The sequence below is a fragment of the Nycticebus coucang genome, chromosome 2 (genome assembly GCF_027406575.1).
Source record: "Nycticebus coucang isolate mNycCou1 chromosome 2, mNycCou1.pri, whole genome shotgun sequence".
Lineage (NCBI taxonomy): Eukaryota > Metazoa > Chordata > Mammalia > Primates > Lorisidae > Nycticebus > Nycticebus coucang.
Window position 1 is genome coordinate 135677308 of NC_069781.1, and position 26766 is coordinate 135704073.

Consider the following 26766-nt stretch of genomic DNA (forward strand, 5'->3'; position numbering starts at 1 on the left):
TCTCATTTCCAGCTTCCAGATCATTATTGTTATCCCCACGCCCTTTCATATTGCTCGTTAAAAACCCTCTTCTTTTGTTGTAGCGGAGTCTGAGGCCAGGAAGGTGGCAAATCCCTGTGACTGACCTGCGATTCTTATCCAGAATCCTCTTTGGCTTGTGGCCCAATGCAGGAGGTTGGGGGTGAGAGGGTTAGGGGAGTGCCAGGCAGGGGGTGGCCTAATTGTCCAGCCACCCAGGCAGCCAGCAGTGTTACCCAGTGTTATCACACCAAGTGATATTTTGAAAGCGTCTGAAGGCAGGTCACAAGAAGTTGTGTGGGGAAAGGAGAGGGTCCAAACTGAAGGCGGGCAGCTTTCTCTCTCTCTGATTTTAGGTCCTCATGTACCTAGTCCAGGTCTGGTGTAGCAGCCCCAGGGTGCTGCTGGAGACTGAGGCACATTCTCTGTTTCTTTTCGGTCATCATTGATGTGCAGATTTGACCATTGTCCCACATGGATGCACAATGGTTGCTGCTTCTACAGCGTCAGAACATAATCCAGTCAGACAGCAGGGGGTGACGGAAGGCCAGAGGGCTGTGGAAATGTACCCAGTAGCTTCTGCAGAATATGTTGGCCAGAATCATTCACAAAGCCAATCCTAGCTGCAAGGGAGTCAGGAAGGAGTGTGTTTACCTGGTGCATTGCTTCTACACACCAGAGCATTCTTATCTGGGGAGAGAAGACAGGGAATGCAGCTGCTAGGCCAGTAAACACATTGCTGCCGTCACTAGACAGCTCCCGCGTCCTCAAGGTGAGGAGTCGTTGACCAAGGAGGTATCTAGTTGTCAAAGACAACAACTTTGTGAGCCTGTGCTCTCCAAGTGTTTGATTTGAGAACTTCAGAAATCATTTACTTTCTCCAGCATTATACTTTCCTCCTAATAGTTGAGTCTCTGTTAGCCGCTATCTAAGCAGTGTTGTTTTTTTACTTACCAGTAAGCCATACAGTCATTGTTGCCGGGATAGAGTTTCTGTAGGTGATTATCTGAACTATCCTATGTCTCCTGGGCTCCTCGTAGCTATGAGTTTTTCATGCTTTCCTTGCTTTTAATGACCTTGACCATTCTAAGGAATACTGGCCAGATATTTTACAGAAACGTTATTTAATTTGTATTTGTTTGATGTTTTTTCCCATGATTAGACTGGGCTTATGGCTTCCTGGGAAAAGCACCGTAGAAGGGAAGTGCCCTTCCTATCATGTCACGTCTGTGGAGAAGTGATGTCCATGTGACCGTCACTACTGTTTGTGTTATTGCTTGAATGGCCCAACCTTGGCCACGAACCCTTTCAGGCTGGGTTCTGTACCCCCTGACACACCCTGTCATTTTGTTTTTTTGTGCACTTCCTATCTAGCATTATAAGATTTTTCCTGCCCTGGCCTTACAATCAGTCATTTCTCCCAGAAGCCTTTTTCCTTTCCTTGGAAAATGGCATCAGAGCCCTAGATCTTGGTTTGGGGTGTCACTGTTCTAGCTGCTGTCAGTGGACAGAGGTAGGGAAGGTGTGCATACATCCATTGCCACGGCCTGTGCCTCTAGTGATTTCTCTCCACCCTGTCCCTCTGTGTGTCCACTGAACTAAGCCTGGATTCACACTGGGGTCCCAGCAGCGACGACCCATTCCTCCCACCCTTGCTGGTGTGTACCCCCCTCTCCGGCAGTGGGACAGCTTCTCCCACCCCCCAATCTGCCTGTACCTGTTTGTTCAAGCCCAGTGTACCTGTGAGGCAGTGTCACAGTCGTTGTCCTCCTCCACTTGACGTGACCGTGCTGGCTGCAGCACTGTCCTTTGTCTGCAGGCCGGTATTGTCTAGTCAGAATGCAATTTTCCCGGGTTACTTAGGGTAGCAGAGGCCACGTCACGTGTTGGTACACAGCGAGAGTCTCCTGTCGCAGTTTGCTTTCCATCCTAAGATTCCCAGACCTCCTGGCTGATTTTTTTTGCGAGCTGTGAACATTAAAAGTGCGACAAGTCCAGTTCTGTGGCTTTTTTTTTTTTTGAGACAGAGTCTGACTTTGTCACCCTGGCCAGACTGCTGTGGCATCATAGCTCCCAATGACTTCAGTCTCCTGGTTTAGAGTGATCCTTCTGCCTCAGTCTCCCGAGTAGCTGGAACTACAGGTGCTGGCCACAGTGCCCGACTAGTTTTTAGAGACGGGGTCTTGCTCTTGCTCAGTCTGTTCTCTAACTCCTGAGCTCAAGGAATCCACTCACTTCAGCCTCCAGAGTGCTGGGGTTACGGGCAGTTCTTTGGTTTTTGACAAATGCAAAGTCTGTCTCTCCCACTCAGGTAACAGAACACACTTGTACTGTTGTTCCCTTTATAAGTCGGCCACTACCCAGTCCCCACCCCAACCTCTACAACGCTTGACTTACTGTTTTTGGCCTTTACAGGTTTTAGTCTTTTGCTGAATGTTGTGAGAGTGCAACAGTGTGATACACAGGTGATCGTGAAGTTAGTGTGAGATTTATTTACTTATTTATTTATTTATTTATTTTAGAGACAGAATCTCACTTTATCACCTTTGTTAGAGTGCCGTGGCGTCACACAGCTCACAACAACCACCAACTCCTTGGCTCAGGCGATTCTCTTGCCTCAGCCTCCCAAGCAGCTAGGACCACAGGCGCCTGCCACAATGCCCAGCTATTTTTGTTGCAGTTTGGCTGGGGCTGGATTTGAACCCTCCACTTTCGGTATAGGGGGCCTGCGCTCTACTCACTGAGCCACAGGCGCCGCCCTCATGTGAGATTTTAAAATAACAATGAATGAGGTTCCCCTTGCTCCACCAACACTGAGTGTTCTCAGCTTCTCAGATTTCAGCCATTCTCCTAAATACGCAGAGTGTTGCTGCGCTTTTTCACTTTGCACATGGCTGTTTACCGTCTGTTTTAGTCGTCTTTGGTTGAGTGTGTGGATTTTCTGTCCATTTTTAAAGCTGGGTATTTGCCTGTTGCTGAGATTTGAGAGTTCTTTCTATATTCTGGATGCAAGTTACCTTTACTTTTGATTGGCCTCAACTGAAGAATGTTTTTATCAACTAAATAAACCTGAATCTCTTATCGTGCATTTCAAACTCATGGTCTTGTCTTTCCTTGGTGTTTTAGACAAGCTCTGATAAGGTTGATAGAAATGTCACTCCTTGGCTGTCACCGGCTGTCAGGGCTTAGTGTGGGTATGCAGCAGTGCTATCACCAGTGCCCAGAAGGAGGGTGTTGACAGCATGCTGGTTCCTGAGGCTGGGGAACATGACAAAGGACAGGAGTGGTAGGGGGTCTGGACATGCATTCCACTCAGGAAAGCCTCTCCTGGCTTCCCTTGGGAAGCAGAAAAGAAATGGAACTGTTTGTTCTTTGGGTTGGCTGACGGGAGTCCACACATACAGTGCCCACCTGGAGAAGGTCTTTGTACATAGCAGGCCATCATCTGGAAGCTTCTAGGGCAGGAGGTGATATCCTATCCCTTCATGAGTAACAAGGGGTGTGACTTGGCGGAGGGTAATGTAAAAAGGGAGAGTGAGTGAAAGAGAGAAACTCCAGAACCCTGTCTGGGGCGGCTTCTGGCTCTCTGTTGGCAAAAACCATCAGCATTTTATTATTGCTGTTTTTTTTTTTTGTTTATTTTTGTTTATTTTTGTAGAGACAGAGTCTCATTGTACCGCCCTCGGGTAGAGTGCCGTGGCGTCACACAGCTCACAGCAACCTCTAACTCTTGGGCTTACGCGATTCTCTTGCCTCAGCCTCCTGAGCAGCCGGGACTACAGGCGCCCGCCACAACGCCCGGCTGTTTTTTTGTTGCAGTTTGGCCGGGGCTGGGCTTGAACCCGCCACCCTCGGTATATGGGGCCGGCGCCCTACTCACTGAGCCACAGGCGCCGCCCATATTATTGCTGTTTTAAAAGGGACCTTGGGAACAGACATTTTCCAGTGTGTTTTGTAACCTTTAGCAGAAGGTTACAAAATTATGAAATTCCTGGTATGTGGTCTTTTTGACCTTTCCAGGTAAGTGTGCTGGTGCATGCAAATTAGCACTCCTTCCTTATCAAAGGTCAGGGTGGAAGCAGTCCCCTCGGGAGCTGCAGCTTGGGTGAGGAGTGTGTGTGCTTACACAGCTTTGTAACACGGTGGCATGTCGTTGCATTCTTCGTGACAAACAGGAATGCAGAAAGGACAGTCACACGTGAATTCCATCTTCCCATGACACCTGTGTTTCCTTTCTGCAATCACAGCTCCAAAGCGCAGGCACTTCATGAGTACACGTCCGTGCTGGGGCTCAGCCACTTGTAGTCTCTCAGCCATCCTTAGGACTTGGCCTGTTTGTGAGCGGCCCCTGTTTCAGGAACACTAGAGAGAGACAGCCAGAGGATTTCTATATACTTGCTCCTCTTGTGCACCATCTCACCTTGAGGGTGACATCAAGGACCACTGAGTCCCCACCCCATGCCTCGGGCTTGGGACAGGGAGGACAGGATTCCTGCCTTAACAGCTTGTCCCAGCTTTCCCCAACCCTCCCCTGGCATCAGACAGACCCAGGTAGCCTTGGGTGTCCCCTACAAAGCTGCTGAGGAAGGGCTCACTCTAACCCTGGGGCTTCCGTGGAGGCCATGCAGATGATGGCATCTGCTTTTGTTCCTGGCTGGTGTCCCTGGAGTCAGACTCCTTCAGGGTCCTTTTTTGGGCTAGGACAGCAAAGGGCATGGGACACAGGGTGAAGGGCCAGGCAGGATGTGAAGAGGAAGGGCCAGTGGTGGATAAGCAAGGAGGCTGGTGACAGGAAGGGCCTGGACTATGTTTTGAGTGCCTGATGGTGCAGTCTCTGCATAGGGCAATGTGGACTTCTAGCAGGAGAGGGCTAGGTGGTGGGGCTCACCCTCCTGGTGGGCTTCCTCCCGAATTCAGGGCCTGCCGGTGCCTGCAGGAGGGCTCTTGAACCCAAATCCTTCTTCAGAAGATACTGAGTGTCACCTACTCATAGCCAGTGAGGTGAGGGGCTCAGGGAGGCACCTGGGTCAGTGGTGCAAGACAGGCCCCAGGCTGCTCCCTAGGGTCTGGAGCAGGAGTTTCTGGTACTGTTCAACTGTTCTAGAAAAGATAGGCCCGTGTCTGACTTTCTTATTATTTTTGCCTCAGCTTCCTCAGAAACTGACGGTAATTTAGGCCCATTATCAAAAATGACATACTCATTTTCCTTTTGATTTGTTTGCTTTATGAAGCCAAGTTTGAGAAGTGGACTGTTGTGTTACATTCCGCCAGAATCTTTCACCTTCTTTCCTGAGGAAATGCAACCTGTGGTGCGCCTGGAGTCGGCTGGTGGCAGGTGGCTGCAGCGGGCTCTGCTGCTTGGGACTGCCCAGAGGGAATAGCCCTGCCTAGCTGCTTTCTTAGCTGTAGCCTTCTGCTGCCAGTGACCTGGGGGACAGTCCACCTGCCATGGAAGTCCCCAGCGGGAAACCAGCCAGGTTCTGCCTGGCTAGGCGCAGAGGCTGGGACCCGACTGTGCTGGGGAGACCCCTCAACGGGCAGTGTGAGGTCTGTGACATCTGCTGTCAGCACCTGGAATGGAATGGGAGGGCTGCTGGAACGTCTTCCTTCTAAGTGAAATCTAGCCTGGAAGGCACAGCAGTCCTGGGCTTGTGACTTGGTGAAGGTTATTTGAGGTTATTTGATTCCTCCTCTCTGAGATGGGTTCCCTTGACACCTTCCTGTCCCTCAGACTTGGTGGAGTTAGATGGGTCAGTACATGTGGAAAGTAAAAGCCACACCAGTGTGCAGTGTGTGCACACACAGCAGCTGCCTTTACTGTTCCTAGTCCTGCCAGTGATCGTCTGTGGCAGGGCAGGGTAGGGCAGACCCACCCAGGAGGCACCTTGGGTCTGGGCAGGAAATAAAGGTGGGGGAGGGGGAGACAGAGGAAGTGGGGCACTGTGGTTGCCAAAGGCTGTGCAGAGAGGGGGCCCCTCCCTCAGTTGTGCAGGGCCCTGAGGAGCAGAGCTGGTGCTGGCTGTGGGAAGGGGTCTGCTCGCCCCACCCCTGCCATGCCACGCTCTTTCCCAGAGGCCCTGGCTGACCTTGGAGAGCCTGCTTCTTTGGCAGGGGAGGTGTGGGCAGCCCCCGATTGGCTGCGGGCTGTCCCTGTCAAGGAGCTGTTGGACTTGTGAGTCTCTGCAGACCTCCCTCTGTGGCTGCGATGGCTGGTGCCACCCCAGACATCACAGCCTGGCACGGCCTGCCGGGGGCAGGAACCAGAGGCTCCTCCGCACTGCACCCCTCTTCATTTCTTCCCACCCTCCCTCCACTTCTTCATCATTTTCTTTTTGTGGTCCAAGAGAAAATGCTTTCTCAGCAGTCTGCAGATTCCCTGGTCCCACTCCACACCAGCCCTTATAGAGGGACAGACTCTTCCTGCTTTGAACTTGGGGTCTGTTCTGATGGCTGGACAGACCTGGCCTCCCAGCAGCCAGCACCTGTCCCAGCTGCCTGGGCCTGGGTCTGTGAGATGCACCAGGTGGTTTTTATGGCCAGAGCTCGCTATTCAGGAGCCTGGAGGGGGCCTCCAACACTAATTACTACCCGGGATCTGCTGCTGTTTTAAATTCCTCACTGAATATTTGCTGTCCATAGCCTTATAAGTGTGACCTACTGTAAATCCGCTGGGCCAATCCGAGGGTGTATTGGGCCTCCAGCAGAACCATTCACTGTCTACCAGGTGACCTCGGGCCCTGGAGCCCTGCCCTGGGGGCATCTGTTACCAAAGTAGATTGGATTTTGTTCCTCCTTTTGCTGGAGGCATCTCTGAGGGGAGTGGGCCCAGGTGACCCTTATTGTAGAGAGCTCTTGGCCTGGCGTTTGGAAGTGTGCTGGGGAGTACGCATGCAGAGTGGGGGGAATGTGTGCTGAGGAAGTTGAATGCCTCAGTTTTTAAATTGGCCTTAGCATTTTCTAGTTTGCTGTGGGCTTTTTGCTTTCAGTTTAATTTTTTGAACAGGTAATACGTATGTGTGTTTCAAAATCCAAAAGATTTAAGCAGTTTTCCAGGGAAAATTATCTCAACCTTCCTTGACTTTTGCTGGCTCAGGTCCGCCCTCAAAGTCATTCCTGCTTTTGTTTCCTGGGGACCCTTGAGGCTCTCTCTGCAGGAACAGGTGCCCTCTGAGCTTTCTGTGTGTCTGTCCTCCTGTTACATGCATCCTGTTCTCAACCTTGTTTTCCTCGGTGCAGGGCTTGGAGATCTTTCCATGTCAGTTTGTGAGGAATTCTACTTCTGTTCCCTTATGGGGATGTCCCCTATGTAAGGAAATTTTGTTTAACAGCCCCAGTGGAAGGGCATGGGGTTGTTTTCCAGCTCCTGCTGTGTTGAATAATCAGGTCTATATCCCATTTCTAGGTGTGCAGGTGCATTTGTAGAATAGGTTCCCAGAAGTTCAGTTGTAGGATCAAAAGGATACACACATTTGTAATTTTGACAGGTTTTGCCCCAAATCGCCCTCCCTAGAAGTTGTGTCAGTTTGTACTCCCATCAGGGAAGAATGCCTATCCTCCTCACCCCTGGAAACCTCACCTATCTGACAGGTGAAAGGGAGGATTCCAGCAGGGGTGCGTTTGCCTTTACCTCCTGCTCGGCAGGGCAGAGCATTTTTTCAGGCCTCTGAGAGGCGTTTGTATTTACTTTTTTTCCCCCTCCCTCTATTGGATGTTGTTTTTCTTTTTTTAAATTTCGAGAGCTCTTCCTATGAGATCAACCTGGCATGATATGAGCTGCAAACATTTTTTTTTCTGTCTTTTATCTTCTGCCTTCGTTTATGCTGACTTTGTCCATGGAGAAGTATTTCATATTTTTTTCTAGTCAAATTTATCAACTTTTTCTTTTATGACTTCTGGACTTTGATAGAAAGAACGTCTGGCATTATTTTCTCTTATTCTCTCCTAGCATGGCTGTGGTTTTATTTTTCATACATGAATTTTTTACTTATTTAGAATTTATCCTGGTCCAGGGTGTGAATTTATGGGTCTAACCTACCTGGAAAGAAAGTTCCAGATGCTACCGATTCCCAGATGCGTCCAGTACATTTTTGAACACCCACCCCAAAGGTTTAGATGTCACTCTATTCTGTGACTGCCTGTGGGTCTAGTTCTGGTATTTCTACTCTGCTTCGCCAGCCAGTGATCAGTTTATGTGATGGTGTGTAGGGCACTGGTGGTCTAGTTCCCCCACATCATTCTTTTGCAGAATTTTTCTGGCTAAATTCTGGCTATTTCTATTTGTTTTTCTATATGAATTTTAGGATCCTATTAGAGAACAAAACAAGGTAAAGCAACAAAAAAAAAAACACCTACGTATTCTTTTTTTTTTTTTTTTTTGTAGTTTTTGGCCAGGGCTGGGTTTGAACCCACCACCTCCGGCACATGGGCCTGGCGCCCTACCCCTTTGAGCCACAGGCGCCACCCGATACCTACGTATTCTTAACACAGAAATGTCAGAGATAATGTATTTGTCTAAAGTTGTTTCCTTGTTGAAACAACATTCCATAAGATGCTGTGCTGTATGTGTCTGTGTCCCCTCTGGCATGTGTAAGAATGGGACAGTGGAAAAAAAAAAAAAAGAATGGACAGTGGAGTGTGATCAGTGTTACTGGATGAAGAGGGTCCCACCACCTGTCAGGAGATAGGTCCACCAAACTTTATCATCAGAAGGCCAGCAATTCTGGAGAACAGGGAAAGGTTCCCTCTGCAAGACTGTTCTGCCCTTCCACTTCTAAAACCACAGTTTCATACATAAAAGTTTAAAGCAAAAACCATATTAACCTTATCTTAATAATAAACATAGCATAACCCATGACTTATTACAACATTTCCAATTTAAAAGTTAATCTAAAAAAAAAAAAAGTTAATCTCCTAAATTAATTGGCCTAAACTACTCAAGATATACATTTTTAGGTTGAAGCTAAATTTACAGAGAAAGAACGGAAGACGGAAGATGCAAGGTAAAGGTTACATAGGACCCAACCACCGGGACCGCTGTGTCCTGTCAGCCCCAGCCGCCTTGCTCCATTTTATTTTCTTTACTTGTGCTCTCATCAGCAGCATTATTCTTTTTGTTTTTATTTGTTATTGTTAAAATTTCAATTTCTGATTTGAAATGTTGCCACATCACTTTTATTTTTTGGAGACAGAGTCTCACTGGGTTGCCCTGAGTAGAGTACAATGGTATCACAGCTCACAGAAACCTCAATCTCTTGGGCTCAAGAGATCCTCTTGCCTCAGCTTCCTAAGGAACTGGGACTACAGGTGTCCACCACGACACCCAGCTAGTTTTTTTTTTTCTATTTTTAGTAGACACAGGGTCTTCTCAGGCTGGTCTCGAACTCCTGAGCTCAAGCAATCAACTGGCCTTGGCCTCCCAGAGTGCTAGGATCACAGGTGGGAGCCCTCATGCCCAGCTGTCATCATCAGCATTTAGAATGGAGCGCCTGGGGTGGGGTTCCTTCCCACGTAGCTTCAGGAGGAAGAGTGAGCACTGCCTGCTCTGTGTCCCGATTGCCACTGTCTGGCTCACATACACGCCACCTTTGGCCCACAGGTGGTCCCAGTGTGTATCCTCCAAGCCCTGCGGCACGCCGGCCTGTGCCCCACTTAACCCTAACGGTAACTGAGATATAGGCTGGATGACATCCCCTTCCCCAGGCATCAGCAAACAAGTGGGAGTGGGGGAGGCACCTGCCTCCTGCAAGCTGAGTCCTAGAGAGGGAAGGGTCCCCAGTGTGGCTCTGGCTCTGCCACCAGCAGGCTGAGTGGTAGCTCTCCTCTCCTCTTGGGCCTCTTACCAGTTCAGTGGGTGGGTCAGAGCCTCCAATCTGTACTTCCTGGGAGACAGGACATCTGCATGTCTGCTCCCTGTGTGTTAATAAATTACCAGCATTTGTGGTGACCAGTAGGGCAGCCTCTCACCATCATAGACGATAGGCCTTCCTGTGCGGGGATTCCCTTGGAGGCTGTCTGCTGAGCTTCTCCAGATTGGGAGGGTGAATAGGCCTCTTGGGGTGAAGAGCATAACAGGCTTGAGGTTGGGAGCTGGAAATGGCCCCAAGCCACACCCACAGATCAAAGCTATGTGTTGATGAATGACAGCCCCCTCACTGGTGGTGAATACCCAGGGACTGGACACTGGACTGGGAGCCCTGGCCAAGGACTTCTCTTTGGAGGGCTCTCCCTGTTCCTCTGAGTATGACCAGCTCTGCCCCTAGCACCCCCAGGCACACAACCCACATGGATTCCTTATGCCCACAGAAGTCTGCTCTTGTGATCCAGGAAATCCCTATGAAGTGGTAGATCCATCTGTCTTTCCAGGGGGCCTATTGTCAAAGATGAATGCCCTCAGTCCAGGGGGCTCAGGCTTGCAATCCCAGCACTCTGCAAGGCGAAGGCAGGTGGATCCCTTGAGCTCAGGAGTTTGAGACCAGCCAGAACAAAAGCGAGACTGTCTCTACTAAAAATAAAAAAAAAATTCGCCAGAAATCATGGTGGGTGTCTGTAGTCCTAGCTACTGGAGAGGCTGAGGCAGGATTGCTTGAATCTAAGAGTTTGAGGTTGCTGTGAGCTATAATGACACTGTGTTACTCTACTCCAGGAGACAGAGTGAGACTCTGTCTCAAAAAAAAAAAAAACCCCAAAAGAAGCATGCCTTCCCTCTCTCTTCCAGAGGGGAGCTCAGGCTTCTGCAAGTCAGAATCTCCTGGGGTAGGGGCAGTTGCCCCAGCTGACCAAGCAGGAGGCCAGCAGAAAAGGCTGGCTCAGTCCCAGGTACTGGGGAGATAGCCAGACACGACCACTCCTCCCAGGGCACAGGGTCTCACAGAAAGAACTGCGCTGTGGTCTGTGCTGGCGCTGCTGGAGCTAGGATGGGCCCACTCACTTCTGGGGTTGGGGGGGTGGCAGTTTGGCCACAGCTGGATGGCAGGAGATAATTGGGAGCACACCCTTTGAACAGGATGGCAGAGCCAGGGCCCAATCTGGATTTTGGGGTGCAGCCGCAGGCAGGCTCGTGAGCCTGTGGCATTTGCACATGGCTGCTGCTGGGGAGGGTGGCCCGGTCCTAGCTCAGGAGGAGGAGAGAAGAGCCCCGACACTCCCCTCATGGTCCGCCTCACGGAGTGAATGCCTCCCCTGGGCCTGGGCCTGGGCCTGCCTCTTGGGCAAGAGCTGCATGCAGGACGCCTTGTTCCCTGATAAGATGAGGCAATTGCTCTAGGGCTGCTGCTCTGTTCGCTGCCTCGCTGTGGTGTCAGGGAACATTTATGTAACCTGGCTCTGCCCCACTCCATGCCCCTGCTGGACTCTGCACTGCTGCTCACACTGTAAGCCCCATATCCCGAGGCCAAGTGGCTAGGCACCCTAAGATCTCCCTCCCCCGGCCCCTGTGCCTGGCACCTGCAGGCCCCATCTTCCCAGGGAAGCTCCCCCTTCCCTGCCAGCTGACGGTGGGACCTAGAGTGGCTTTGGTATTGGGCAGGAAGGCTGGGAGCTCCCTCCCACGGGTCCCTTCCTGACAGGGCCAGTTCTGAGCTAGACTGAGAGCCCTTCTTGGGAGGTCCTGCCCTACTATGGTTGTCTCATCCTCACATGCCCAGCGGGAGACAGCTGCAGGATTTATCATAGCCCAGCAAGGAGGACGCTTGGTCTGTGTAGTCCAGGGGACACCCTCTGTCTTAGATCAGGATGTGTGCGCTCACTCCCTGAAAGGCTGGGCCTGGCTGGGCCCCACCTTGCTCTTGGTGCCCCCACCCCAGTCTGCTCAGCCAGACACACACCCCACCTTGGAGCTAGTTCCCAGAGCAGTGGTTTTCCGAGTGAAGGTATCTGAGACCCTTTCTGGGGCCACAAAATCAAAACTGCGGTTTTTTTGCGTTAGTTTGTTTTTGTGACAGAGCCTCACTCTCTTGCCCTGGGTAGAGTGCCGTGGAGTCAGCCTAGCTCACAGCAACCTCAAACTCCTGGGCTCAGGCGATCTTCCTGCCTCCTCCTCCCAAATTAACTAGAACTACAGGCGCCCGCCACAACGCCTGGCTAAATTTTCTATTTTTATTTTATTTATTATTTTTTTAATTTTTTTTTTATTTTTAATTTCAACTTGCTTATTCGTCATTCTTCTTCGTTTGAAGTACTCTTTTTTCTTTTTTTGTTCATTTTCTTTCTTCTTTTTTTCAATGCTTCTTCTGGCGATGCTCTGTCCCGTTGCCTCCCCAGTAGCTGGGATTACAGACGCCCACCACAACGTCCGGCTGTTTTTGATGTTAGGAGAGACGGGATCTTACTCTGGCTCACTGCTGCTCAGACTGGTCTTGAACCTCTGAGCTCAGGCAGTCCACCCGCCTCGGCCTCCCACAGCACTGGGACCACAGGTGTGAGCCACCACGCCCGGCCTAAATTTTCTATTTTTAATAGAGACAAGGTCTCACTCTTGCTTGGGCTGGTCTCAAGCTTCTGAGCTGAAGCGATCCTCTCACCTTAGCTTCCCATAGTGTTAGGATTACAGATGTGAGCCATTTCACCTGGCCTTCAAACCTGTTTTCACAACAATTACATTATATGCTGTTCATTCTCCCAAAAGCGTTGGATGGGATATTCAAAGTGCAATGGGAGGTGTGATGGATCATCCGTCTGACAGTTACTGGAATGTGTGCTTGGGTTTGGAATTTTTTTCCCTTTTAGTTTCTAAAACAGTAAATGTCAATGGCAATTTCCCATGTAAACAAAAGCACTTGGGCCTCCTTGCAACAAGTGTGAAAGTGGCTTGGAGTATACCACACTGTTCCACTGGTCCCCCATCCCATTCTCCATTCTGCTGGGTGGTCCTTGCTTATTAATTCCTGGGTGCTGCTGGAATGTCACCATCGAGGGACCGCCTGGCCCGCCCTGCTGCTGCCCACTGCCAGCATGAGTTACTCCTGTCTGTGGACCAGTTCACTGACTGCTGCCTCTCCTGCAGGGTGCTGCAGAGGAACAGAGGACAGAGCAGGGAAGGCTGTGTCTATCTAGGTTAGGACCACACCCCCCAGGCCAGCCATTAGTCATGTGCTCTAAGTATGGAGCTGCTGACACACAGAAAGGCCCAGAGCTCTGTACTGACCTTGTGGTCAGGCCAGGCCTCCCACCTTCCTCCATTGCAGGCTGCCTGGCACCAGCGACCCAATTCATTGGATGCTGCTGTTCTCTGGAGCCCCAGTATCACCTAGCCCTCCTGTAATTTTACCCACCTCAGGTGCTTGCCTGGATTGTAAGCAGAAGGACCTGAAAAGAACAAATCCCCCAACAAGGGCTATTGGGAAGCAAGAGTGAGTCTGAATTTGGGTTGGTTCCCCTCCCCCACAGGTCCAAATCTGAGAAGACCCAGCTGGCAGAGCTAAGGGATAAAAGTAACAGAAATAACTAACCTTTCCTGATGAGTGAACATCAGGAACACACCCAGCACAGTGCCAAGGCTGCTTGTGTGCAATCCCATGGGATTGCCTTGTGGACCCCACTGGAGTATCTTGTGGATCCTCTAACACAGGACCACAAACTGAGTGAGTTAAAGACAACAGAAATCTACTCTCACAGTTTCAGAAACCGGAAGTCGAAAGTCAGTGCTGGCTGTGTTGGTGCCTTCTGCAGGCTGTGAGGGAGAGTCTATTCTGTGCCTACCCTCCTGCTATGTCTCACACTTGGGAGCTCATCTCAGGACTGTAGAGCCCCTTTTTCCAAATGAGGGGACATCCACAGGTTCTAGGGGTTACAACTTGGCTAGGTCTTTTGGGGACTATTATCCACCTTCCCGCAGGCAGTGAGGAGCTTGACCGTGCTTTGTCACTGCATGTGCAAACAGAATCTGAACTTCATCTTCTGACCTGATGCAGTTAATGCAAGACCATTTCACATTAGACCTTTCCCACCTGTTAATGACTAATGTGCATTGGGCATCTCAAAGAGTAGAATTATCATGTGGGAGTTTTCAAACTTTTCTGTTGATGAGATTGTTTCCCCCCCTTGGAACCTTTAACAGTTTATTCAGTGATAATGTTTGTTTGAACATGGTCTGGGAAATAATGGGCTAGAATATAGCTTAACATTCCTTTTCAGTTGGGTACAGTGGCTAATGCCTGTGATCCTAGTACTCTGAACCATGCTAGTACATTATTTGAGCTTGGGGCTTCGAGACCAGCCTGAGAAAGAGTGAGACCCCACCTCTAATAGAAATAGAAAAACCAGTTAGATGTTGTAGTGGGTACCTGTAGTCCCAGCTACCTGGAAGGCTGAGACAAGAGGATCTCTTGAACCCAGGAGTTTGAGGCTGCTATGAGCTATGATGCCGTGGCACTCTACCCAGGGTGACAGAGTAAGATTCTGTCCAAAATAATAATAATAATAATAAATTCCTTTTCATTGTTGTCAAAAAAATAAATACACATGAATTTTCTAAAAGACTCAGGCCATGGAAGAGCTTACAATAAAAAACATCCTGTTACCAGTGTAGCTCCACTCCCCAGAGACAAGCACCTCTGTGCTTGGAGTTGAATTGTCTTGGTGGTTCCTGCCATATGAACTGAATGATTTTATTGCTCTGTCTTAATTTGTCAGGTTTAGCTACTGTCTGTTATTTTCCTATCATGAAATTTTAAGGATTGACCTCACTCCTATCCTTCTCCTCTACCTCCTCCTGAGTTAATGTATTATTATTTTAATTATTTTATTGACTATCTTTATAATTTTACACCTGTAATTTACACTTAGATATATCCTTTGACTGTAGACTGTGTGTTCCCACCTTTCCCTTAATGTGGATTTAAGTCTCTGGGCTTTGTCTAACTAGTGCTAAGGTTAACGTGACTCACATCAGTGAAGGCATATGCTGGAATTACATTTCCTCCTGCTGCCTCATGGGGTTGTTGTGAATGAAAGATTGAAATAACATAGGAAAGGCCCCTAGCACTGTCCCGGGCACAGAGCTCTTGACGATTGCTGATTTTAGTTTGCATGTCACTTGGTGGACCTTAGTTTTCTTGTATGTCTTCTATATTTCCTGTCATTTGTAATTGCCTCTTTTTCTCTTTTAAACAAGGAATAGAAATATGTCTCATGCTGTCCTGACATGTATTTATCCAGGCTCTTGATGGTGAATTCTGTGTTTTCCTGGTACTATTCCCCCTCTGAGTTGTGGCCCTCTGCTCCATAGTGAGATGACCCTTTGCTATTCAGTCCTGTCTCTGGCTTCTTGGGTTTTTTGGTCTCATTTTTGCAGGAGTAGAAGAAACATAAAGCTGGAACACCCTGTTCCTTTGTCTTCTAGCATCCAGTGTGACTTAGGAAGTTTGATGTCTCTCCCAGCTTTGTTCCATTGTGGATGGTGTGGTGTTTGTTTCTCCTCACCCTCTCTATTAAGTCTTGGGATCTCTCCTTTCTACTGTGCTCTAACTTTGCTGAAATTCTCACCGCAGGAGCCTTTACTAAACACTTAACCTTGCCCTCTTAAGGGCCAGCCTTTCCCAGGTTAGTCTCTTGCCTTCTTTTTTACTCTGACAGATACTGTTCTATGATTTCTTTTGTAATTTCTTGTCTGTTTTTTTGTTGTTGTTTTCTCACTCAACACCTCTTGTTTATTAAATGTTGAACTCCCTGGGTTGATTTTTCTGTGGCTCTCAACTTTTCACTTCTGTCTGTGGAATAGGTTTGAGAAATGATGGTGGCTACTTGATTTTGAATTTCCCCCCAACGCCCTTTCCTCTAAAACATAAAATCAGTAAGGGGAGCAAATAGGAATATGCTTGGCCCTCAGCTTCAGCAGTACTAGAAGACATAACACTGCAATTTTCGTGTATTTTCTAGAACTGTTTTTTTGTTCTTTTCCCTAGGATATTTGCTTGAGTACATGTTTTTCCAGCTTTTCTTTTTTTTTTTTTTAATAGTCCAATCTGTTTTCTCTAGTCTTTCGCTAATTTCCAATTACCATTTTTTTTTTTTTTTTAATTTGGCCGGGGCTGGGTTTGAACCCGCCACCTCCGGCATGTGGGACCGGCGCTCTACCCGCTGAGCCACAGGCGCCACCCGATGTCCAGCTTTTCTATGGAATTTTTGGACAATGATATTTTCAATTTCTAAATGCTATTTTTTCTTTGAACTTCCTTTTTATGGTATCTTGTTTGGTCTGTGCATCAAATGTTGTGTTAGATTCCTCCAGAAATCCTAATTACAAGTTTTAGGTTTAACAACATCCTCTTGTGTTCCTGGGTTTCACTCCTTTTCCTCTGGAGTTGGTGGTTTTGCTGCACTTGGCTTTTTCTCCTTCAGTGTCGTCGCTGATTTTCCTTGCCTGGCTGGCTATCCATGGGTGTCTGTCTGTGTTCACAGTGGGTGGGTGTCCTTTGCTGGGCACAGGTGGGCCAGCTTCAAGGACAGGCAGTCTGATTTAGGGATGATAGGGGAGAGAGAGGAAGGAGGAGAGACAGGGTAGGAAGGGTGGCTGTGTGGCCACCCTTTGTGCCAGAAGGGCTGCATTCTGGGGTGCCAGAGTCTTTCTACCCCACCACACACACACACACACACACACCCCACCCCACCCCACCCCCATCCGTTCTCCCTGAGCAGTTGATGTCATTTTCATGGTTCAGTTTGCCTGGGTAAATGCAACCCCCTTACCAGGTGTTCCGATTCTGCCCTTTCGGTCACTGCCCTTGTCTTTCCTGTGCCAGGGTCTGCAGGGTGCCGTTGGAGTCTCCTGCTCCCTTGGCAGACACAGGCAGGCCAGTTGGTTGTAGAGTCTTAGACCCTGAAAATGGCCCAGTCTGGACACTGCCCACCCCACCCCCTGACCCACCCATATTATAGACAGGACTGAGGAGGGTTGGAATGGAATCAGGGTGCTGGGCTTTGGGAACTACTTCCCTACTCTGCAGGGTACAGGGATCCAGAGTATGGCTACCGTGGGACCAGCATGTTGGGAGGTGGACTCTGCTGGGTATGGGAGCCTGAGCAGGGGCCTGTACCCCCTGCAGGCAGGGGACAGCTGTCCCTGCATAGATGCCATGTCATCCCAGATGTGGGCAGGAGGGCCGTGACCCACCTTCATCGTCACGGGGCTGGAGATGGGGCACAGAGGAGGGGCTACTGGGAGCCTGGGTGGCTGAGGGGTCAAGGCTGAGACTGACGCTCCCCCCTGTCGCCCCGCAGGTGAGAGGCCCTTCGCCTGTAGCTGGCAGGACTGCAACAAGAAGTTCGCCCGCTCAGACGAGCTGGCGCGGCACTACCGCACGCACACGGGCGAGAAGAAGTTCAGCTGCCCAATCTGTGAGAAGCGCTTCATGCGCAGTGACCACCTGACGAAGCACGCGCGGCGCCACGCCAACTTCCACCCGGGCATGCTGCAGCGGCGCGGTGGGGGCTCGCGCACCGGCTCGCTCAGCGACTACAGCCGCTCGGACGCCAGCAGCCCCACCATCAGCCCGGCCAGCTCCCCCTGAGCCGGCACAGCGGGGCGGCCACTCCGCCCGCCCTGCGCTTTGGTGATAGAGAAGGGAGAACTTTGCAAGAAGTCCATGAAAAAACACTTTCTTCACCTCAGGTGTCAAAGTACATTTGTTAAAAAAAAAAAAAAAAAAAAAAAAAAAAAAAAAAAAACCAGGACGAATTTCAGAAAACCCCACACCATCCACAAATTGCACAACAGACATAACCACAAAGTGGCGATGCAGCGGTGTCGAACCCTCCTTTCTCAGGGATGGACGCGGTCCACGAGGTCAGCGAGGACGCCCTTCCTGCCGCCTTACTCTGTACAGACATTTGCACGCTGGAGTTTTCTGTCCGGGTGGGAAACGTGCTGGGGACGGAGCAGGCCACCAGGCCAGGTGGAGCCCAGCTCAGCGGTGGGAGCAGACTGGTCACTGAGGCTCGTGCCCCATGGGCCACAAGCAGCTGTTTCTGAGAAATAGGCCCCCTCAGAGAGATGCCTTAGGCTGTGCGGGGTGGAGGCGCACCCCACCTCTCCCACCTGCCTTGCTCCTGCCCAATGGCTGGGAGCAGAGACACAAGCCCTAGGTGGACACACCACAGCTCGGCCACCCCACCAGGCAGGGGCTTGGGCCATGCCTGCCCCGGCCCCACTGCTCTGACTCCCCACTGAAGGCACTCAGAGCCTTTCACAATGACATGCCATGTTCTCCGGCTGAGATCCTGGCCTTCTGAAAAGATGGCAGCAGGTTTTGGTGGCACACCCAGTTCTGGAGCTCTCTCGCACCGGCACTGCCGCCCAGGCACCTGTGTTTGAAACCATGGGTGAGACTGTGGGGCTGCCTCATTGGAGGGCCTCTGTAAGGGCCGAGCTTGTGACAGCATGCTCAGTACTTTAGAGACCCTTCTGTAGCAAGAGACCGGGACATTGTGACTTGGAACTTTGTGGGAGTGTCTCAGCAGATATGGGAACGCTGTCGGGAACTTGCGTTGTTTCCTACCCAGGGAACACCAGATGGAAAGTTGTGGGAAACACATTCCTCAGACCTGCGTATCCCCAGCACAGACTTAGCAAACTTCTATCCTCCCCATATCCCCTGGATTCCTCCTCCTTATCCTTCCTGCATCTCCCTGCTCTGCCTGGGAGACTCTGGGTCACAACCAGCCTGTGGCACAGTAGGATTGCTGAGGGTTTCCACGGCCAGCCTTTTGCTGGTCGGAGAGGAGAGGAGGAGCAGAGAGCTGGGCTGGGGTTCAAGCCTTGGGCCCAGTCAGTTAAGCCATGATCTAGCCAGCTCCTCTGCAGACGCCAGGGGTGTCCACCCCAGCCTGCAGCCCAGGCTCACCCTCCCTTCTCTTGGTTGGGGCCTGTACATACAAGGTCCCAGGACAGAGTATGTGTGTGTATATATGTGTATGTGTGTGAGCGCACGTGTGTGTGCGTGTGTATGTGTGTGTGTGTGTTGGTGGGGATGGGTGAGTTCGGGGCAGACTCGGGATAACTTGCAGAGATACCTATTTTGATGGGTACTCATTTTGATGAGAAATGGCCCTTGGGACCTCAGAGGGCCATAGATGGGCTTCCTGGGCCCAGAGTGCCTTGGTTGTGGCCATCCTGCTTTCACCGGCCCTGCCACGGCATGTGTGCAGAGAAACTCCAGAGACCTGGGTCCAGCTGTTACCCGCAGCCTCTGGCCGCTATTTCTGGCTGACTCCAGGGTGGATAGGTGCGCTCTGTCCACACCAGCTACACAGGTGGCAGTGTGCCGTCTGCGTCTCTCCAGGTGCCCACTGTAACTACCATGTGTTAGCTGGGATCACAGTGGGCACTGAGTTGGGAGGAGCACAGTTCCTGCTGAGGGTACATGATGCTGGCCAGGGGCAGCCCCTGCCCTGGTAGGTGTAGAGCTGGCCACCCAGGGTGCTGTGCTGCTGTACTGGGTGGGGCTCTAAGACAGCCTGGCTTGCATTAGGTCTGGGAGAGAGCAGATATGCAGAAGGGACCTTGGCAGTAGAGAGCCCTGGGTGCTCGGGGTACAAAGATCATCGTGCCTGGTTCCAAAGTGAGGTCCCTCCCAAAGTTGTTTGTGTGTGAAGCAGAGAAAGCCACACTCTGAATACATTTCATGTCTCAGGAATTCACATTCCAGGTTCAGGAATTTTATTCCAAAGTCCTTTGGTGCACTCACCATCCAGGTTTCCCAGAGGCAGGGAGAAGGAGTGGCGTTTCCCCTGGAGGCCAGGGAAGCACTGTGGGAGGGAGCAGCCAGTGCCCTTGGGACCTGGATCTGCCCACGGTGTCGGAAGGAGGGCTCCTAACTCCACATTGCACATAGCAAGGGAAAGAAAGGACTCCAAATCTAGTCATCTTGGAATAAAAAAAAAGAGCTGGTTTGTTTTAGAGCGGGGTGGGGGTGGGGGAGGGAAGTGGGTGTTGGCTGTTTCCAAAGAGAGCACTTAATTTAATTTTTTCCTCTAAATGACCCAGGGCTGTTCCGTCTGACAGATGGAAGGGTAACATTGCCTTAAAACAGAAATATGCAGGAGTTGGCTATTTTTGGAAAATGAGTGTGTCTTCATTCCCAAAGTGGTTCTCGGGTAATGTCAGGGTGCGGTCCTTAGGCCAAGCCTGGCCTGGGAAGTGGGGATGGGGCACCAGGAGGGACTTCCTGCCGGGCACTCCTGGCCGGACCCTCCTGGGGCTTAAATTCATCTCACTTGAAGGGCGGGTGGGGGGGGGGAAGTCCATGAATCTCAGGCTCTATTCAAATGGTGTCTCACTAGCAGGTTTCCATCTCATCATGAAACAGGGGTGCCTGCGTAAGAGGGTGGGGCTTCAGAACGCCTCACCCACTGAAGCAGCGCACAGGGAGGGCCCTCCTGAAATGGGCCGCGTTTTCTTCTCACCAATGGAATGTCTTCCCAGCCTGGGTCTGCTTCAGGGCTTTTGGTTTTTGTGGTCTATGGCCATGCTTGCCAGTGTCAGTGGGTTTGAGGAACCCAAGGGCTCGTAGAAATAATAGTGAAAACTCAAATCTTCATTTTGGGGCAGACTGCAGCTCTAGCAGGCCACAGGGTGGCCTGAGTGAAGGGAGAGTTCCCTACATACAAAAGCCTAATATTGACTCTGGGCTCAGTCATCAGGGGGCTGGGTGTTCAGCTTATGTCCCAAACAAGAAGGCCCCCCTCTTTGCGTCAGCCATACCAGGGGAACAGTTATCAGCTCCCCAAATGCCTACTGAATCCTACAGCCATACAGAAAAACACAGATGGACACAGCCCCTCCCACAAGCAGCCCTGGAGGCCTCTCCTGCTGGGTGCTGTGTAGGAGCAGGCAGAGATGCCCTTGACAGGAACACGGTCCTGGAGGTGCCTACCTGTGTCCCGCAGAACCCATAGCACTTGAGGTGCAAAATCCCCTTCCCTTCACTTTTTTCCAAGTCATGCATCCAGGTAGGTATAGGATCCGCCATGGTGCCACCTCCAGGTCGAACCACCTGTGACTACAGGCCTCACCACCCCCTGGGCCCCCGCTCAGCCCCGTGAGGGGAGGTGTAGATGAAGGTGGGCAGCGAGGGCTGGCCCTTGCTAAGTGCTCCCTGGGAACCTGGTTCAGGACCTCAGCTGTGCCACCTGACAGGAAGGTGCAGTCTGAGCTCCTGGCTGTGGCTGTGTTCACAAGGCTACCTGGTTATTTTGACTTCTGACAGGTGTCACTTTTTTTTTTTTTTTTAAACACCATTTAAAGGTCATGTAATCAAAGACACAGTGCTAGAAGGTTTAAAGGGTATGATGTGTTGGTTATATCATAACCAGTAAGAAATGCTTTGTACATTATCCACATCTTTCACTGCCCAAACTTTCCATAGGCAATTCTGGTAACCGTATTTTCCAAAACTAAAATGGAAATGTAGCTGATGGTTTTTGAGATCAGGATCACCTCAGGAAGAATCAGGTCCTATGACTAATTTTCCTGATTCTGAGGCTTTGAAGGTTTGTCCTAGACACATTCCAGGGAATTTTGAACCAGAATTTGGGTGTACAATCCAGCTTACTACTGATAAATGCCTGGACCCCCTTTAGGGCAAGCCCTGTCCTCCTGCTTGCTGTCCCGTCCTCACCAGTCAGAGGAGTTGACGGTGGCCGGAGGTGAGAGCCCCTGTCCACTGGGGAAGAGGGGCCACTCTTGGTTTCTACTGATCCTTTATCAAGATAACCTGCAGTGTGGCCACCTGGCCCTGCCCAACCTCTCCCTTTCTCATACAGCTTTAAAACTTTACTACTTTTATTTAAAAAATAAACAGGATGGGAGAGAAGTAGTGTCCCCTGCCCTACAAGTCACAGATTCCCCGGGCAGAGGAGGGCAGAGGCAGGAAGTCCTGGGGGTGAGGTGAAGGAACAGCTTTCCCCCAGGCTCCCAGGCCTTGTGCTATTGACAGGCCATTTGGAAGCCGTGTGAGCTGAATGTCTGCAGAGATACCCACTCAGCACAGGAGCCATCCAGGCGGGGTGGGGCGGGGCACAGCCGCAGAGTCTATTCGGGATCAGGGTGCCTGACTCTGAGGGTGCGAGTGAAGACTTTGCTCCCTGGCCTCAGCTTAGAGAGCCCCACCCCATACTCAGTGCTGGGGACCTTAGGGCTCAGCAGCTGAGATCCTGTGCTGCAGTGTCCAGCTGGGCTTTCTGTGGCTCTTTTGGTGGCTGGGAATTAAGCTTGTGTGGATGTGTTGGGGGCATGCAGCGAGGGTCTCAGCTGCCCCAGGTTGCACAGACCACTCCTTTCCATCCAAAGCTGTTGGTGGAGCTTCTCTGGAATTGTTTGCCCAAGGCAGAATCTAAGGGTCCGAGACCATTTCCGTGGAGCTCATGTTTTCCTTTCCATAGGAACTTTTTCCTTTTTTTTTTTTTTTTTAAACCAGCACCCGACCATGCTTCCGAAGGCCATGTTTCATCTTCCCTGCCTGGATCACTACAGTGATGTGTTACAGTTGTACAGTTCGCAGTCTGGCCTTGGCTTGCTTGGATAAAACTTTGTATGTATTTTGTATGGCATAGATTCTATATTGTAATGACGTCCTATGCAAAAAGAAAAAATTAACGAAATTGTAAATTTTATTGTTTTAACGTGTATGCATGTTTAGTGACGTTTACATTTTGAAATAAAATTTATGATTCATTATTATACTTGCTGGAACTGGTTCCTTTGTAGGGTGTGTTCTGCAGAGTCTGTGGGAGGGGAGGGGAGCGGAAATGGACAAACCTGCGCAGCCAGAACTGGATGAGGGGCAGAAACTCGGCTGGAAGGTTGCAGGCCAGTGTGGAAGAACTGCGGAGAGTGAGTGAGCTGGCTCCCACACCTGCCTGTGGGGCTGCTTCAGCCCATCCCATTGCCACCCCTCCATCCATTCCAGAGAACACAGAAAAGGAGGTAGCAATGGCAGTGTCCCCCAGGGGGCATGGCACCTATCCCTAAAACACTCCCACAACCACATGTCTCAACCTCAGACGCTTCCCACCTCACATCTCTGCCCAGGATCTAGCAAACACCCCATTTCTAGCTACTGAATTTCCAGCAACTGACCGTGGGCACTGACCCCAAGGTGTGCTGGTACCTGTGTGGATACCAGAGTCTGGATAAGTCCTCAATGATCATAGTGTCCCCATGGCAGGCGATGTCCACCGCAGAGGCAATGGGAAATCCAAAGCTAGTTCGGTGACGGCAGGGTGTCTGGGAGGAGGGTGCAGGCGTGGCCTGCGTTCTCAGCCCCAACCACAGAGAGACCCCAGGCTGCATCTGGGCCGTAGACTGTTCCTACATGTTCACCTGTTGTTCATAGGGTAGATAAAAACACCGAGATGTGTAAAATATATTACTAACAAGTGCAGGTAATGTGGCTGATGCACGTTTGTTTTCCCTGAAGCCACATAGACACTGGCTGGCATTCCCAGATAAATGCTTGTTTTCCATATCCTGGATTAGGAGGGGGAAATGAATGCACCCACATACACACTGAGCAGTCATAGAAACAAGCACACATTCTCAAGCAAAGGTCTTTTTGGTGCTGAGATGTTTGGAGCCCATTCTTGGTTGGAGTATTTTCCCGGGGCAGCGGCTGTTCCGCCTTCAGAGATGTTTCCTTGTTACTCAGAACTTCCCAGATGGAGTGACCGCAGCACAGATCTGCTTCCATAAATAGCTGTGTGTTGAGACAGTCTCAGATGCTTAAAAAATATTGACAGGACAAAAAAGCAGCCCGTCAGTTACGATGTCACTGCTGTGATTTGAAAGAAGTTATGTGTTTCTGCAAGAGTTCCTTTCCAGAAGACTGGGGGACCCAGCATTTACGGAGCTCCCACCTCAGGAACTGGGGGTCTCCTGGAGTCCCAACAGGCCCCCAGTAGTGTAGGAGGAAAAAACAGCAAGCAATAGGTTTTTCCGGTGTTTAAAAAACATGGCTGTGGCTCAAAGGAGTAGGGTGCCGGCCCCATATACTGGAGGTGGCAGGTTCAAACCTAGCCCTGGCCAAAAACTGCAAATAATAATAATTGTGTGGCATGTACATAGCACGTTTCCTGTCCTGGGCAGGTGACAAAGGTGGACAGAATCATAAAGCCGTTGGTCTGTGCTGAGGGCCAGGCTGAGGGGTCGGCTTGAGCAGTCAGCCTTGGGACACGCCTAACTCTGCATTTTTATCAGGACTTGGATTCAGAAGTCAAATTTGTGGCAGTTAGGTGAATGCTGTGGCTGGCTGCATCCTGCCCAGGTGAAACGTGGCATCTGGTGTAGGGAGGGCGTTCCCCCCCACCCTCCCACCCCCGTCATCCTAGAGGCTTACCACCACCTGGTGATGGCTTCGATGTAGTGAGCACCCCATTGCTGGAGGTGTTCAAGCAGAGGCTGAAAAATTGCCTGCTAGGAATGCCACGAAGGGACAGTGTTCTGGAAGGGGGCACGGCAGCTATAGGCAAAGGAAGGGCCGCACTCGTTTCCACTGGGACCTACGAGACATGATCACCAAGATCCTCCGAAATATTCTCCTTCTAGCCTGTCAGTCAGGGTTCGGTGTAGACTGGGCTTTGGTGGGTAGGGTGGACTGCAGAGGGCCTTGAATAACAGGTTGGGCAGAGTGTCATTTATTCTGGGGACATGGGTAGCTCGATTCCCCCAATCAAACCCCATCTGTGCCCTGATAAAATTCCTGCATTGGCACCATGCCCACAGTCTTCTGAGTTAAAGCAGTTTAATGAGGAAAGGTGTCCAGCGGCATCCAGCTGCTCCTGGCCGGTGGTCTATCTCTGCACCCACTGTCCCCACAGTCAGAGATCAGAGACCAGGAATCCATAGTGGTGGTCCATAGGACAGGCAGGTGTGGACAGTAGATGACATTGGAAGCCCAGGGCCTGCTAATTTCCTGTTGCTGCTGTAACACACCACTACCAACAGTGGCTTAAAGCAACACAAGTTTATTGTCTTAACACCCTGGAGGTCAGAAGTGCAAAATGGGTCTCACAGGGTTAAAGTCAACATGAGTCTGCAGGTCCGGTTCCCTCTGGAGTCTTTTCCTTTCCGGCCTATAGAGGACACCTGCATTCCTAGGCTTGTGGCCCCTTCTTCCATCGTCAAAGCCTGCAGGGTTTGCATCCTTTCTGTTCTTCCTAACCTCACTCTAGGAAGGGCCCTTGTGATTGTGTCAGGCCCACCCAAGTAGTCTAGAATAAGCTTGTCACCTGTCCCAGCTGTAATGTCCTTCCAGCACCCCTGAGCCAGGCTACAGCTGGAGAAATGCAGGGCTTGAGGAACTCCTGCGTGGGCAGGAGCCACCACCACACCTCCTGCAAGGGCAGCAAAATGTGGTCAAATTAAACGGGACTGAGCATTCCTTCCACCTGTGTTTTGTCAGTCCTCATAGTATTTCCCTTCAATCATTTAACTTTATAAAGTAGAAATAGTAAAATAATAATCACTTCATCACAGCCTTTAAAAACTTTAATCAGTCCTCATAGACCTGCAGTCCAGTTGACCTGTCACTGCCCACATAGCTGTCACCCAAGGCAGCAGCCACAGGGTGCTGGGGAAAGCACTGTGACACTCAGCCCACCAGGGCCTGACCTCCAGCCCCACACGCTGCTAGGAAAGGAGTCTCTAGGAGGTCAACCCTGCTGGGCTATCACTATGCGGATGGACCTGGGACAGACCTGGGACACAGGAACAAGCTAATGCACACTGCAGCTCCCTGCCCCAAGGGGTCTGCCGGATTCTGAGCTAGAAACTCACTTGTTGAGTTGTGCCCTGTGGGCGCTCTCAGAGGAAGGTATGACTAGTTTTAATTTAGGGGCACAGAGGATATGAGGCTTAGAGAGGTAAAGTGCTTTCCTAAGGTCACACAGCTAACAAGTCAAGGAGGGACCCTGGTCTGACTGGCCCACTGACCACAGCTGCCATAAGCTCTGGGTTAAAGGCTAATTCTAACCTGTCTGGGGAACTCCTGTCTATTTTCTGGTATCATCACAGGGCTGGGCCAGTAGGCTGGTAGGCCACATGGCCTAGGGCTGGCTGCTACATTACAGGGCCAGATCACCAGCCAGACTGTGGGCCTGTACCTGGAAGCCTAGCATGTCCTCCAAGACAGAACCAGCTGCCTGCAGGGGGACCCAGTCTGAGGCACTGTGACGTTCAGGCCTCCCCTTTGGGCCTTCCAAGCCCCCAACCCTTTCCCCCACCCAGCCATGACTCCCCATGTCCAGAGACCAGCGGCACAGAAAATAAAAATCTTTTGATAACAAATGTTAAGTTTGTTCTGTCTCTGAAACCCACCCCTTTTTCTATGCATATAAGTATGTAAACATAACATAACTATAAAGAAAAATGTTTTTGTAAAATGTGATTGTACCTTGACAGGAAGGGAATTTAAAATATGGATGATAAAGACAATAAAAGGAATAAATGAGAAAATAGAAAGACAAAACCAAAACTCAGATGAGGGCAGAGCTTAAGGAAATGAAGGAGACAATCAGGGACTGTAAAGATGCAGTAGAAAGTATTAAAAATAGGTTAGACCGATTAAATATGGAAGGACAAGTCTTTCTTTGAGACAGGAAGAAAAGAGCTGGAGAAGAACTGCACCATGAACATGATCAGCGCCAGCCCGGACCTCCATAAGAGCTGCACCTTGACTGCAATTGGCGCCCTCCTGGATCTCCATAAGAGCTACGCTGGACCACTATCAGTGCTTGCCCGGACCTCAGTAAGAGCTGCGC

The 26766-nt window shown here is 50.5% G+C and overlaps 1 protein-coding gene and 1 long non-coding RNA gene across 2 annotated transcripts in view; one reads left to right on the top strand and one right to left on the bottom strand.

Annotated features, from left to right (window-relative positions):
- The window catches only part of KLF13 (KLF transcription factor 13), a 45721-nt gene extending 28082 nt beyond the window's left edge, over positions 1-17639 (top strand). Inside the window, exon 2 of the mRNA XM_053581979.1 lies at positions 17233-17639. Coding sequence (XP_053437954.1) covers positions 17233-17522 — 290 coding nt within the window. The 3' untranslated portion in view covers positions 17523-17639. The remainder of the gene's footprint in view (positions 1-17232) is intronic.
- Positions 17640-17645: 6 nt separating this feature from the next.
- On the bottom strand, positions 17646-22686 carry LOC128579808 (uncharacterized). The gene is made up of 2 exons (XR_008378269.1): positions 22032-22686; positions 17646-21991 (listed from the first exon to the last, which is right to left on the bottom strand). It is a non-coding gene; the product is annotated as an uncharacterized LOC128579808 (long non-coding RNA).
- Positions 22687-26766: the final 4080 nt, after the last annotated feature.